General features: G+C 38.6%; 1 protein-coding gene across 1 annotated transcript; it reads left to right on the forward strand.

Annotated features, from left to right (window-relative positions):
• Positions 1-2,468: 2,468 nt before the first annotated feature.
• LOC118125823 (corticotropin releasing hormone binding protein) lies at positions 2,469-7,417 on the forward strand. The gene is made up of 7 exons (XM_035184845.2): positions 2,469-2,630; positions 2,731-2,824; positions 3,196-3,353; positions 3,811-4,021; positions 4,558-4,703; positions 6,545-6,662; positions 6,745-7,417. Exons 1-7 carry the CDS (start codon positions 2,541-2,543, stop codon positions 6,897-6,899), a joined length of 972 nt encoding a protein of 323 aa, XP_035040736.1. The 5' UTR covers positions 2,469-2,540; the 3' UTR covers positions 6,900-7,417.
• Positions 7,418-16,780: the final 9,363 nt, after the last annotated feature.

Genomic DNA, 16,780 nt, shown 5'->3' on the forward strand with positions numbered 1-16,780 from the left:
ATTTGTTGATGTTGCAAAATGCTGTAAAAACTCCAACAGGAGGTAACAATGCGAAGGTCTGGAAACTCCACTAATCAGTCTTATTCAGACTAAAGTCTAAATCTGATTAATATCTAGTGTCCATGTGAATGTTTGTGTGCAAAAGTTGGTTTGTGTGGTAAGTATGTTGGTTTTGTTAAGTCAACATGGCCTAAATAATTAATTGTGCTTCAATTTATCAGATCATCAACCAGCTTATGAAATCCTGTCTCCCTGGACTTACTCTGTAGGACCTCCCAATTTTTGTAACTTCTCAAAACGGACAATCCAACAGTTACGTCCGTATCACACAGCACCTGGTCATGTGTGAACACTGCGAGCCACCGAGGTATTTCTGTTGCTTTTGGATCCTACAAATGATTGCAGCAACACAAAGTTTCAAGCCATAAAGCTGCTGTGTATGCACAATTTTACTAATATTTTCTAAGAATTTTCTGCAAAATTGTACCTTGGTGTGGAGAGGTGCTGTCAATGGAACGTGGATATTGTAGCTTTAAGAATCCCAAAATCTGTGATCTAATACTTCCCATGTAATTGTTTTCCTCAGGGTTAAAAGGATGATAATATGTTCAACATGTATTTCCTGTAGAATAGCATATATATATATAATCTTAGATTTTTAGAACTGAAAAACGTATTTATATCATATTTCAGTTTGAGTTTGTCAGGGAGGCCAGTGAAAGAGACTAAGGAATTCATCGTCAGCTCCTATTTTCAAATGAACTCCACAAAGCTTCTTCCTAATTTTCTTTTTGCCTTCTACAAATGCTCGGATTGGTCAACTTTATATATACACTGGGACACATAGCTCATCTTGGAGACATTATTTTTGCATCACTCCTCACAGTGTGTGAGTGTCGATTAAACCAAGGCCTAATTTCTGCATTGGAATGGACTGACCTTTTCAGCAGCCTGAGGCGCCTGCAGACCTCAGGGGCCGAGCTCAGACGGGTGGAGGACGAGCGCTCGGCGTCCTTGACTCTCAGAAAAGTCTGCGGATGCGACTCCAAACTTTTAACAATCAAGTAATTCACTCATTTCAATTAAATGTTAATTAGTTTTTCATGCACATAAAACAAGCAATTTAGGCTTTACGGATGTGGAAATATAGTTTTTAAAAACCAGAAGCAGTTGTAATTACAGTGTCTATTTTGCGTGATGGGATAAATTATGCTTCATTACTTTTATAACCAACAGCTGATGTGCAATTTTTATGGAACATTTTGAGTATTACGGCCTAATTTAGATTTTGCAGTTTATCATTAACCTCTCCTGGATACAGAAAACATAATTTTTCATAAACTGCACAGGGATTGTTTGGAGTTCTCCCTCTTATCAGGTCGGCGTCCTCCCCCACCCTCCCAAAGAATCTTACCAAGCCACAATGCCGTGCTGACGGCTCCAGGGTTTGTTAGGACTACGTCACGCGGGGCAGGTGTGGAAGCAGAACAGTGAATGTAGGCTGGAAACCAACGCTGTATAAATCACAGCAGGTAGTAACATGAGTTCACGCCACACTATCTTGTTTGTTATCAGACATTCAGGCAGATACGATGGGAACATTGACCTGAACCCAAACACCCACACACACCAACACACAAACACACACACACACACACACACACACACACACACACACACACACACACACACCTCCTACCATGTCCTTATAAAATGTGAAGGAGGAGTAAAAAACATTGGCATTCTTTTATCAGACTTATCAAACTGATGGCCCCTTAACAGAGAGCCAGTGTCCCAATGAAAAAGTGATCAACGTAGTTGTTGCAATGAACAGTTACAATTCCAGGTATTAACGATATCACTTGATCATCATCTGATGATGTTTCCCCACATGTCATATACTTTCAGATCATTAAATTTGACATTAATAGATCATTGTGCTCATTGTTATTTAACCATCTTAAGCTTCAGTAAGTGTCTTTTTTTCCTCAGATGTGAAATTAAGATTCAACCAACAGGTGAAAAGAGGCAAATGTCAAACAAGTCCTTCAATAAAAAAGAATGCTCCACTGGATTCAAACTATCAATATCCGATTTTTTTGAGTGTGTTTAGTGACATTAAAATATGTTCACATCATGGATCAGTTGTTTAATGATCAGTGTGTTGGCTGTGCAGCAGTTTTACCAGAGAGGGAAGATGACCTCTGATATATGTTGCTTCAGCCTTTACTGGCATCAGCTGTGTGTGTGTGTGTGTGTGTGTGTGTGTGTGTGTGTGTGTGTGTGTGTGTGTGTGTGTGTGTGTGTGTGTGTGTGTGTGTGTGTGTGTGGTCCATCCTTGCTCTCGTCACAACCACGCAATTGGCCGGGTGAGGGAGGGGAGGATGAGGCGGATGGATGGAGTGGGGGGGGTCCACGGTGGGTGACAGCAGCCACCATGTCAGCGGCTCCTCGCAGAAGTTGCTCCTATAAAAAGCGGCGCTGCGTCGCGGTGCAGCTCAGACTCTCCTCCGCTGCAGGTGCGCCACTTCCACACAGCGATGCGCGTCATGGAACGCACTTTCCGAGAGCAGCTCTTCTTCCTGGTGCTGTGTCTGTCGGTGCTGAAGGGAGACTCCCGGTACATCGAGGTGAGAGACACTCTGAACACACTTGATCAGGTTTAAAGTTTGGTATGTTTGAAGTTCCATGTTTAACTTTACGCGCACGCGTTTTCATCCTCTCCTGCAGAACAACGACATCTCAAAAGATGAATTATTCTCATTTTTCAACCCGGAACTCAAAAGAGAAACACCTGAGGAGTTACTGTATCGCCGACCTTTACGTAAGTCAGATAAAATACTGTTTACAGACTATACTGTAGTTCTTGTCCAGCTTTTACCTTCATAACAGGGAGAAAAAGACAGATTTACACTATTCATCCAGCACAAACACTGTCTTTAATCTAAATTAGATTATGATATACAAATAGAAGATGCACAAATGAAAATAAAATAAAAAGATAAGACATTAGACTCACTCTCAATCTTTTGTTTGTTTCCAATTTCAGGTGGTTTACTGACATCACATGGAAATAATTCATAGATAGATAGATAGATAGAACATGATTAAAGTATAATTTTATTAAAGCACTTGTTGTTTTCTGTATGAAATGTATCCCCTCCATTCACATGTGAACGTGTGTGTGTGCCTCAGGTTGTCTGGACATGATTGCAGTGGAGGGTCAGTTCACCTTCACAGCGGAGCATCCTCAGCTGAGCTGCGCTGCCTTCTTCATGGCAGAGCCCACCGAGGTGATCAGTGTGGACTATGACAATGTGGACATCGACTGCAGGGGAGGGGACTTCATCACGGTAAAGCAGCAAAACCTCTGCCACTGAGCAGCAGAAACAGAGTCTGTGTATCTGCTCAAGTGTTGTATGTTCAAGTTGTAAAATCCTTATCTCCTGTTGCATGGAAACTTCTTAGGTCTATTATATAACTAGTAATGAAATGTAAGTTTGTGTTTTTCTGGTACAGCCTGTGATTATTAAGCTGCCCGGTTAGACAAAAGCCCTTTAACATACAAGGCACTTACACAAACCTACTTACTTTAGGTGACCTGGCCTTAAAACCCTCTTTTGTGTTTGCACTGATGCTCTCCACGTACCGAACATGACATGATGGTCAAAACCTATAATTCAGTGTCTCTCCCACAGAGAAAGATCAACCCCTTTCCACATACAGCTCATCTACCTTTAAACGCTCGAAACAACCATCATTGACTGAATCTGAAATCCTGCCTCTTCCTCTCACTGTGTCCCCACGAAGGTGTTCGACGGCTGGGTGATGAAAGGAGAGAAGTTCCCCAGCTCCCAGGATCACCTGCTGCCTCTGCACGAGCGCTACGTGGATTACTGCGACTCGGGATCCCTGAAGAGAAGCGTGCGCTCCTCTCAGAACGTGGCCATGGTCTTCTTCCGCATTCATAACGCCGGCAGCAGCTTCACCCTGACAGTCAGGAAACACATCAACCCCTTCCGTGAGTAGAAAGTCACAAGAATAAAGAAACCAATCATTTTAGATTTCACTCCAGTTGTGCAGGGACTAATGTGTGAGTGTTTGGTGACATCACAAGCCTGTGGCGAGGTGCCTTAGTCATCATGTGCACTGACTGGGGACAGATTGCCATCGCTGTGTTTCTGGATCTGGAACATGACCTTTCTGAATGATGCTCTGCAGTAAGATGTGAGCAACGAGCAAATCGAATCACCAGAACTGATCAGCAGATTGATGTTTTTTTTCTAAAATTAACGTAAATTAATTTAACTCTAAAATCAAATTGTAATTATTAGTATTTTCAGTCAGTTTCAAACCTCTGACGCAAACACTAATTTGATTTTCACAAATCAAGATGAACAAAGATTTCTAAGTGGGTTTGATATTCTTGATCTTCTGCTCGTCCCTGACTTTTTAAACTATTCATATGTGTGTGCCCACCCTTGCAGCTGGTTGCCTTCTGCTTGAGAATCTATCAGAGATAACCTGCTTGTAACAGCCCTCCTTGTCTCTCTGCAGCGTGTAATGTCATCTCCCAGTCACCAGAGGGCAGTTACACAATTGTGATCCCGCAGCAGCACAGAAACTGCAGCTTCTCCATCATCTATCCAGTGGAGATCGACATCTCTGAGTTCAGCCTGGGACACAACGTCAACTTCCCCAAGGTGAACAAAAGCACACTTAGTATCTGCCCAAGTATCGACTCAGTGCTCGTGATTCTCCTCCTCGGCATTCTGCAAAGGGTTTTTCTCACCGTTTTTCCAGCTGTCACCTGGAGTTTGTTCAGGATCGTCAACAGAGATAAAAAAAAACACAGCAGCAATTTGCTGATTCAGGGAACAATGCCTCAGTTACATACTAATATTCACATACAGTAAAAAGTGATTTTTGCTTTGACAATTATTGATGTTGTTTGAGTGAACTGATCCTTTAGAACTCTAACGTTAAGTACAGTTGGTGCACGTGATTTGCCAAAGGTCAATGTTTGACAGGATACTGTTATATGCTCGACCGGCTGACGCTCAGCAGGTAAAGCGGGTTGTCCACTAACCTGAGGGTTGGTGTTTTGATTCCAGACAGCATTTTAAAGTGTCCTTGGGCAAGATATTGAACTCCAAATTGCCCCTGCATTTGGTATATTCGCTGCGTCTTAATGTGGGAGTGAATGGGTTAATGCTGTAAAGCACTTTGGATGGTCAATAAGACCGGAAAGCACTATATAAGTACAATTAATTCACCCCCAACTCTGTCAGCGTTCTAATTTTATGATATCTATTTTATTCATAGGTTTAACTCTCTGCATGTGAAATTATATAATTCTGTTTATACAAGCGATGTAAACCGAACAGCAACAAGTTGTCATACCTGTCCTGAAATGGATAATTCTGTATCAACGATGGATTAAATGACCTCCTCCGCGCTCCAGAGCATTTTAGCATCTTTTAGCTCATTGTTTTGGTTCACGAGTGTTGTTTCCAGGCGCAGCAGGCAGATTCTTTCACTGAGATTTGTTCTGATAAACCCGCTGTGTTCTGCCTGCTCAGCACCAGGCTGCAGACAGCTGGAGAACACAGCAGCTCAAGAGGTGAAAAGCCAAACCAGAGCGGAGAATATTTACATTCAGTTGAGTAGGCAACTGTTTGCTATTTGTTATGTCAACTTAAAATCTGATAATGTCAGTATTGTGTGTAAAGATAGTTTCTGCTTCACCCCCAGTGGCCAAGAAAACCGTTAATGCAAGTTAGTGAAAAAATGTAGGAATGAGGTTGAAGAAGAGGAACATCTGGGGACATGATCTACACTCTCTGGTCGGGAATTAACACGATTCATCCGCTCTGACTTCCCTCTCCTCATAACACTTTTTATAATCTACCAAGGACATTAACCTATGTGAAAATAAGTGCAGGTTATATCTCCTCCAACACATGACCACACAGGTTGTAATGTGGCGTGCAAGCAGGGACTTATTCACACGAGTGTAAAGAAGGTTTCTTGCAAAGGGTATGGATCCAGACACACAACAGAAACACAGTTTCATTGACAGGGTTGTCAATATTTGTAAGTATTTGTTATTAGTTTTTTTATTTAATTTTATTTGTAGCAATTCAAGGTGCTAAAAGGCATAATGACAAATTGCAAAAGCAACACAAGACAACACAACAAAAAGAAGAATTCTAAAAATAAATTAAAAAGCGTAATGAAATAAAAAAATCCGATATAAAAGATTGAATGTAACATTGCAGTGTAAGAAATTTGAAATTATTTGATTTATTTTATAAGACTGTGGCAAACAGGAAAGTCTTCAGTGTTGATTTAAAAGAGCTGAGAGTTGCAGCAGTTGCTTCTCCATGTTTAGTTTTGAATCTGGGGACAGAGAGCAGACTCATCCCAGACGACCTGCGGGGTCAGGATGCTTTATAATATAGTAGTATCATTATTGTTATTATCATTATCATTATAATCATTATTTACCACGATTTAAAGAGCCATGTGTTGGTCTTCACAGAGATCCATGCCTAGATGTGCAGAAGCAGGGGATTTTATGCAGTTACTGGGAGGAAGTGGCATTGACACGTCGAAGCTGCTGCCCATCACAGACTTCTGCATCTCCTTCTCTGGTTCCAGTGAGTAGTGCACGCTGATCTTCCTCCTTCATAGCACCCTGTTGAACGAGGAGGTCACTGTTTCTTCTCCACTCTCCTGCAGCTCACATGAAGGTCGGCTGCGACAACACAGTGGTGAGGATGGTGTCCAGCGGCCAGTTTGTCAACCGCGTGTCTTTCAGCTACCGGCTACTGGACAGCCAGGAGCTTCAGACCATCAAACTCAACAACGTGGAAGATTTCTGTTTCAACAACTGATCCCAGCAGGATTGGAAAGTGACAAATGTATCATTTTACTGCACTTTTTTTTAAAACAATTTTATTTAAGGCAGCAGATCCAACTGGTCAACCCCTCTCATTAGACGACACTGACATACACCTGTATGAGATTTATGATATATAAAGTCCCATTACTCAAACGCAACAATTCACTGGACTTTATTTCTTTCTTTTTTCATCTTTTTATTTATTGTTGCTAAATAAATCTTGATGAAGTGTCCTTTTGTGTGCGATGGAACTGCAGTTATTTATATTTTTGTCTTGTCTTCAATATCTGTCTTCATTTAGATGATATTGTTTTTATGTTATGTATGAATTAGTGGTCAGCATTCTTGAAAAAGAATGGTGCTAAAATGAATGTTACATTCTGATTACTTTTGCTGTATAATACGCAGCGGGAAACCGATCAGTGTATCAAATGCAAGTATTTATTGTCAGTATGCAGTTAAATTTGTATAAAGCCTTTTTTAATAAAAATTATACTGCATGACAAAGCACTCAACTGTGGTTTTGTTCTTGTTTTTTGTTTAACTTGTGATAAATATACTGTAGCTGTGTACCTCAGCACTGCACCTCTCAACACAAAAAACACATACAAATAAACACATCAAAAAATTATCTACCATCCTTGTCACAACAACAGACACAGACAATGTAAAGCTGGTAAAGTACAAATATTACATGAAGTTGGCTCCATTCTGCACTCAAAAGCTATATGTTGAGTTGAGTGTCATGCTGTAAATAATATAATATATAATTTATTTATCATTATGGTCTGATCTATTTGTCAATTAAAGACACACTTTTTTTGATAAATAATTATTTTCTAGAAATGTATATTTATAGATATTCACTGCCCTCCTCGCTCAGGAAATTCCTGTATCTATTCCTGTCTCCTCTGTGCACAGCTCCATTAAATTACTTTCAGATCATTAGTTCCAGTGGAGGAACACATACAGGAGGTATTTATTGCTCCACCTTCACAGACAGGACTGTTTTGGTTTCTTCAATAGTCTAATGAAACGGGGCCGATTCTTACTGTTGTTAAAGAACTCTAAAATGCACATGTTTGAATCACAGCTAGTGTCTCTGTAATTGCTGTGGTTTGCTTTGTTACCAGTCAATCTGTGATAGATCAGTGTGATTAAGAGCCCTATGCACTGGGTCAAATATAGACTGTTTGTTTACTCTGGGATGTCAGTCAGTCTGAACATCATGTCCATCACTGAGGTTCTTCCTGAAACATCTCCAAACAGATGGATTGCCATGAAACTTTGCACAGACACTGATGTTCTGTGATGCATCTAAATGACTTTGGATGTCTCCTGGTACCGTGAGGTTGTGTAAGTATAATGACTGTGATTTTCCCATTTGCAACCAAATACCTGCAGAGGGACTAACTTGTATTCACGACTGTCTGAACACTGTATTTAGTGCTGATTAAGGAGTGTTAGTATACTAACAATCTGAGCAAATAAGAAAAATAAGGAAAATATTATTTTTTGTCCCAATACAGTCTTACATAGCTGCTAGCTTGGCTGTAATGATGTATACACATCCAAAAAACAGCAGGCTTCGCTTCATGTGTGTTTTTTAAATGTTTTAATATATCGGCAATGAAAGGTTATTGTCTCATAGGCGTCTTTAAACATTGTTATTCTGATCCTGATCCACAACCTAAATGAAGCCCAGGTTAGTTCATTATCTCCAGCTGCCCTCCTCTGCTTCCTGTATTTTCAAACACTACAGGTATTATTCAAATGATCTGCATTAAGACTGTACATTAATAAGCATCCATTTACTAGTACGTATTTATTATAGACATGTTCCCTACAATGAACCAGAGTAATACAGAACTCACAGCTTCCAGTGGGATAAATAACCATGAAGCTACATTCACGAGCACAAGGCGCTTCATCATCCCCTCGGATGCGGAATGACGACTCTCTCAGGTATAAAACAGCCCTCACTGTCACTACGGGGAGAGCAGCAGGCGATATCTCTGAAAATAATGGCTTGAATGGCACAAACCAATGGGGCGACCAGTGATTGAAGGCCGGCAGGTGCATTATCGTCAACAGACACCTGCAGCCATGGCTGGTGATGAACAAGGGCATGATGACGCCATCGACGGGTTGGCAACCACTGGTCTAAAAGGACATTTCTTGAAAAGACCAAAACTAGCAATGTATACTAATATATTTCAAATTCACCAGCTTGTGACCTTCTGCAAGTCTATTAATCCCCAAAATATATCAATTGATAATAAACTTAGATATGAAAAATATACCAAAAATGCAAAATAATTTGCTGAAATTACACTGTAGGGGTCTATTTTTAACAGCGGATTGATCCACAATCAGAGCGTGAGTGAGTATAAGCAGGACAATGTGTGTCAGGTTGTTTCAAGTTCCAGTGCTGAAGTTAAACGGGATGAACCAGTGTGTCACCAGTGTGTCACCAGTGTGGCTTTAGATTCACACAGTGTTTGTTAGAGTTATTTGGGTTTTATGGTCTTTACATTGTTTTGTTTTTTTAAATAAGAAAAGCGTAATATTACCAACCTTGGTCTGTATACAAATTTAAGAGAAAATGTCTTGTACAGTAAAACTGAACTAAGACATATATATTTTCATCCCTGTATGTTTTTTCTTCTAAATATATAATATATTTCTCTAACGATATTTACTTGTGTTTAAAAATCTGTTCCACTCTGTTCCTCCCTCAGGTTAATGGACCAGTCTAAGGATGCATTCAAGTAAGCAAAGATAATATGATTTACATGTGATTTCCCAAGGACTATTATATACAGTCTATTATACAGTATATGTCTTATGTTGCCAGCAGCAGCTTGGTCCCAGGCAGTCACACTATATTTTCTGAAACAGTTGATGCTTGTGGGAAGTGAACTGTGGACTGTGAGCTTGATTGCAACGATGCCGGCTCTGTTGAATGCCTCTAGATTGAGGAAATCAAGCATGACATTTGAATATGGCCTCTCTGAGAGGGAAAGCAACAATAATTTGTCAATTACTCAACAGGGGCTCAGAGCCGATAAAGACATTCAATATTTTGAGTGCAGTGCCTCTCAAAACATTGTGATCGCAGCATCAAGGTTCTGCCGACCCACATGCACAACCAACTGCGTGTCAGTCTCAGCTGTTAATCATGACACAACCCATTTTCATAGCATCAAATGACTAATTAAAACCAAACTTGCAAAAAAAAAATGAACACTTGAACAAACATCATTGTGATAAGAACTATACCTAACATGACAGAAAGTAAGTATATATGGGAAAATGTATTTGACATGTATTTGGACTGTTTGTTTGGTCAATGTCCAATCTGCTAACATGGAGGAGGCAGGGTTTTGGTCCATACTGCAGCGAGACACCAGGGAGTAATCCAAATATGACATCCACCTTTATATACATTCTCTCGTCAATACAAAGGCACAGGTGGCGTTAACAGGAAACAGGAGCAGGTAACAGGCGGAGATTCCTGATTAGCTTCATACATATGAAGCGTGGACGATCAGAAGATAGATACAAGAAGATACAAAAGTGAGCTTGTATAAATATGGACAGAGCTAAAAGGGAAAAATATACAGGTATTTGAGTGGGTGAGGAGATCAGGGGATCAGGAATTAGGGCAGTTGTATGTTGATGTATGTGGATAGAGCAGAGCAATGACTGAGGGAAGAGACAGAGAGGCACAATGAACATAACAGGACTGAGGCAGTGTCTGTCTTGTCTAAATTCAATTAGATCCCCAAAAAACTGGATAAATTGCCATATTAAATGGTTTTAGTAGACATATGTCTGATGTCAGTTGAAATCCTACTGACTTATATCATCCCTACAGGCTTTCTTTGTAGCTACAATTACTTGTCAGCAATGGGATATATTGCCATAACATGTAATAATAATAATAATAACAATAATAATAATAATAATAAATACTAATATGGTATGTGAATAGTGAAATAATGAAATTAAAACCCCAAATCAGATGCTTTTCAATAAAAGTATGTCTGAAGAAGGGATTGAAAAAGCTAAGTTTAGAGTTTGCTGCAGTGGTGTGAGTTATAGGTATACTGATTATAGACTTTATACAAAGATATACAATGACGATATAACTGTTCCCCAAAAGTGAAGCCAAAGCACTCTGATCGCCATCCGGTGGTTGATGCAGTACAGGTTAATACATACTATTATTGGAGAGCCTTTCCTGATTTTACCTGCATCTTAATTCTGCTTTATTGAATTTTATTTTTTTTAATTAATTTAAAAGATTTTTGTCTTTTAGAGTTCTTTTAATTAAATATTGTCTTTTGGTATTTGTGATTCCTTAATTTTTTGCTGAGTTCATGATTTTATTACCCGTCTGTTTTATTTTGCTGTCCTTGAAAAGCACTTTGTAAGTGCTCTATAAATAAAGTTATTATTAGTGTTATTATGTTAATACAAAATAATCTTTGACTTTTGTTTGATGTCTAGTTGTGGCAAAAAAATCTTTTGCACATTTCCGTTGACATAGTTAGCTTGGAGGCTATTTTAACTATATTACGTAAATGTTGCCATGACCCTGACCGCCAGATTCCCTTTAAAAATGTTCATTAAAGCATTAATTGATTGAAAAAAATCTTAGTGTGTTAGGGTAAAGGTAAAGGGAGGGGCTGTGATTTCAGATGCCATAAAGAGGGTCAAATCAGGTAGGGAAAGACAGGAGAGCTCAATCAAGGGGATTGACCAGGACAGCTTGAAGTGGTTCCCAGACGCCATTCAATTGTCGTGTCTTTATTACCCAAGAGTGTGGATTATCTTTCTGCGTGTGTCCTGCCTCACAGAGCTGCTATGGCTGTAGCCTCCTCATCACCACGAGGGCCCTTCAAATCTTTGGCTTGTCATGGCTCAATTCTTTCAAATAGATCTTAATATTTCCACTTGCATCAGGTTAAGTCTGATGTAATTATCCATGTACCAAATGTTTCAGGGCCTAAAGTTTGTGTTTTAGTCCTGTGTATTTAATGATTTGTGTAATAATTGACTTGTGTGGTCAAATGGGAGTAATCTACCTTGTAATTCCTCAAACATCTGTCTTTCTGTCTGTCTGTCTGAACTTTAATAATAACTTTATTTATAGAGCCCTTTTCAACATCTAAGTTACAAAGTGCTTTACAAGGACAGCAAAATAAAACCGACAGGTAATACAAGCATGAACTCAGCAAAAATTAAGGAATCACAAACATTAAAAGACAATATTCTTTTAAAAGAAATCTAAAAGACAAAATTCTTTTAACAATTTTTTTTTTTTTAAATCAATAAAATAGAACATCTAATCGTTTTTATACTTAGCATGTGTAGTTTGAAGAGCCCAGGGAAGTGCAGTGTCAAACTTTGTGTGATTTGGACAAAGTCATTGGGGGTGGGGTTAGTGGGCCTTCAGTCTGCAGACCGACTTGAACGTGTCTTCTTCTACGTCATCGGATAACCTACAGCAGCGGTCAGCAACTGGGTCAAATACATATTTCCCAATGTATATACCTTCAGCTTTCTGTTTGTTTGTAGAAGAAAACCGTCTATAAACATCATACGTGTGTGGGTGGTATAAATCACAGGAGACAAAGCCCACCTAAACGTTGTTCTTCCAGTGTGAGAGATGGATCAGGACGTGTATTGCCCAACAGGATGATATTCTTCACTGGTGTCATGTCATCATCCCCCGCGGGATGACCACCCTGATTTCCTGGGAAAAGCGAGCTGCTGTGGAAAATCTGTCTTCCTCATGTGCTGTGCTTCCTAATAGGATCATGCCTCATCTGTTACTAAACAGCACTGTATGGGTCCGGAAACATAATGGGGATTTCGTGTGACATCTCGCACTTCATTACCAAATAGAAAATAAAAAGCAGAAGGTCAGAAGGGAAATGGAAAAATATCTGCATCCTATATTTGTCCGTCAATGATTGGTTGAATTCAATTTATGGGGGCATGCTTTTTCTTATTATTTAGTATGTTATATTGAATTTATACATACGGGAAATAGGTTAAGATGTTAGGATGTGTTGTTAAAATATTAAGTTTTGATTGTAAATAAGTTTGCAAAGACTTTTTTCTGCAAAGATTGTGTACTTAGAGCATTAAGGATATAAAAGTAACAAAACTAAAACCATTATTAACTATACAGTAAGTTATTAAAATGTTTTGCAATACATATACGTATTGAATATATTACCTTAACTTACTTAAATTATTCCTCCATATAAAAAATATTTACGTTTTTAGTATATTAACAAGTGATTTTTCTATACTAATTCTATATTAATGGTTTCAAAATATATAGGTAACTAAAGTCTACATTAAGTCTGAGCACAAATTCATATAATTGTAGCTCTATAACCCTAACTAAATAATTACAAGTTTTACTATGACTAGGGTAAAACATTGCATCCTTTACTTATATAACTCATAACTGTACTAATAATAATTTGTGCAACCATTTCCTCAGTGGGAAATTAGTGTTCTTACCTTTAGTTCAATAAACGTGTCCAAATAACACTGTCAATCTCTCAACATCTTTGTAATTACATCTGTGAGAATTCTGTAGTGTGTGCAAATCATTCATTTCCATCTACATTCCTAAAAGGAAATAAAAAATGTACTAAATATAGCGTCTTTTCTGAATGTTTTATATCAGCGTCTTCACAGCGTCATCAATTAATTTGATTATATGTTACTTGACATACGTGTTATAGAATTATGATATAACATATATAAAAAATGGTTATGTCTGTTGTATCTTGTCCAGGTCTGTATTTTATATCCTTTCCTCAATATCCTTTTTATTAAATGATGGAGAAAGGTCCATATCACATCAGCTGAGGCTATGTGTAAGCTAAGAAACTAATGAGTTATGACACGAACTGTGACGCACAAACTGACGAAACAAAGGAAAAGACAGCATGTGGTACATAAGGGCTCGGGGCGTTCTTTATAGACATTTGTCACAAGCAGCAGCTACATTTGGATGAGTGACACTGAGTGAAAAGGAACTGTCATGGAAGTCTTAAACTCTTGATTTATGTCCAGCCTGTATGTTTTTTTAATACAGACAATCTCCAGACTCAGCTCTCCTGACCGTGGCCCTCTCCTCTGTCTTCTGTACTGTTTTCTCTCCGTAATGGTCAATTCTTTCTTAATTACTCAATGACGTTATAAACCTGTCAACTGTCATGCATGTTTTAGACACATTTTCTTTTAAATATATCAATCTTTAATCTGTTTTTGCTCTTTTTGGCCTTTCTCTAATTGTTATTTCAGTTATATGTCCTCATATCCCATCCTGTGACTCACCCTTTAATTCCAAAGTCATAAAAACGACTCCTCACTATAAATTTTACACAAAATAGGACAAATTCATTAGATTTAATTTCTCATGATGTAATAAAAACATCTATTTAAGACTATGTTTATGTCACACACAATTTGTACCTAATTGTGCTCTCAGCCAGACGAAACTTAACATCAGATGCAACCATTCGTTTGTCTCTGCGTTTCGTAATTGCCAGTAAATTTCCCCCCACACTTACAGGACTCCAGGACTTTACTGAAAGTGAAATCAAAGAAATGATGATTCAGACGATCTGCTGGAGAAGTGCTCTCTGCTAAGAGCCGGTAGCTCACAGGAAATGAGGTGACAATAGTGTGAACATTTTGAAGAGTTTGTGCAATCATACGAGTGAGTGTATAAATACCCACATTAAAAAAATTATCAAATGACACTCAGGATTGATTGCAACCTTTTAAAAATTGGACAAAAAAACATAATTACTGCATGGCATCTTCCCACGGGTGATTATCCTGCCCGATTACAGCCAATCACACACAAATTGCATTGTGACAGCGAAGGCCTGTGCAAGCACCATCTGTGCACATAAAAGCACCACACTTGCCACTGCATTTAGTTTCAGTGATTTTCCTCCACGTCACTGCCGAGAATGTCACTGGAAATTAACTGTTTTTTTTCATACATATATTTAGGGATGGGCGGGGCGGGGGTACACACAGGAAAACCCTTAGAAAATACAGCTTCAGTCTGCACTTCTGTCCTTCCCAAGGTGAGAGCATCAGCACTTGTGCTCGAGGGCAGAGGATGCGTCCGTGTGATAGGCTGATGCTGCTAGAGACGCAGGTGGTGGATGCATACTGGGGACGTCATGCATCATTGAGACACAGTCATTTCCCGAAAGCACCAGCCTCTCTCTCCTTCTGTGATGTCCGGGCAGGGAAAGCTGAATGAGACGTGCTTTCACACGCACACCCACACATGCATGGCTTTGGAAAGTAAATTTACTCAAGTGCTGTACAGTAAAATCTATTTATGAGGTATGTGTGTTATTGTGTTATTTCAGTTTTGTATATGCTTTCTTGTTCTTTTAGTCCTATCAGTGTTCCTAATAAGATTTTACATAAATACACTACACTGGTCTGTATGGGCCACTGTGCCACATCTTGTCAGATGTTTCTGATGCAATGAGCTTTTAGCAGTTCCCCCAATGACCTGACATTAAATCAGGTCCAAACAAACCAAATGATCAAATAAGACAAATTAAGACAGGCTTGTGCAGCAGAACTGTGTTTTTCCTTCTTTCTACATCATTAATCATCTCGTAATCCGTCAGATTTAATGTGTGACAGTGCTACTGATGCATGTGACAATCGAATAATGTCATTTGTATCGATATATCAGGCACAGGGGTGATTGTTCTGCAGAAAACTTGTCCTCCAATTCCTTTTTTAAACTCAAAACTCTTACTCTCGTACGTTTGCATCAGTGCAATCTTTTATTGGAGAACTGTATTCATACCTCAGTAAATCGACCACGTCATGTGTACACATGTACTATATACATATTATATGCTAATACTTGCACACAGTAAATGGTAAAGGAAGTAAGCACATGTTGCAAATTCTAGTGGATATTGAGCTTTTTATTTAATGCAGTTTCATTAAATTTCTACATGATGTCTTATATAAGTTTATATTTTATTTGGTCTTCATTTCACTGTGTGAGCTGTCATATTTAAAGAAGATGCTCAAATATTGTTTAAAACAAATTGGATGAATAGATTAGTGTCTCGTGGAGTTCATTTAAACAGCATTCAACATTTCAGATGGTGTACATTTACACCTTCATCACTGAAACAAAAACATAAAAAAAGTTTTAATCCGGTTCTACTGTCCATGATATGTTATTTGCGCCAGCCTGGGGAGAAAAACTAAAATATGTCGTTATGGGCTACAGAGGCTGAGTGGAAAACTGATGAGGGATGAGAATGTTTAACAATGAGGCTGCCTATAGCTTAAACTATTAGATATTTAACATTTGACATTTAATATTGAACAGCGAGGGTCTCGGCTGGGACGTCTGCTGGGACAAAAGCTATAATGAAATGATGACAGAGGATTTGAGGACATTTTTAGATGACGAAGGTGCTTCTTTAATGGTGAATGCCACAGAATTAATAGGCAGTTGTGAATAATCTGTTTTCTTTTTTCATAGACTAGACTAGACACAACTCCATTAACAATGTAAAAAGATGACAATCACAAAACTATGGGGAAGGGGCTCTTTTGTATCCTCTATATACTTACATCACTTTACTATAAAAATGAATTTAACAATAACATTAGAGTGTTGCTATTCTTATATTATACATTAATGATCATGTACTGTGGGAAATACTACAAACAACTTATTCAACTGATGTTACATTTACTGTTTTTATTGTGATGACATTTTCAAAACTGATGGATGGTGATTTACAGAGCTTATGCAGTTTTCCCTACAGATGT

This window comes from Hippoglossus stenolepis, chromosome 18 (genome assembly GCF_022539355.2).
Source record: "Hippoglossus stenolepis isolate QCI-W04-F060 chromosome 18, HSTE1.2, whole genome shotgun sequence".
NCBI classification, from domain to species: Eukaryota; Metazoa; Chordata; class Actinopteri; order Pleuronectiformes; family Pleuronectidae; genus Hippoglossus; species Hippoglossus stenolepis.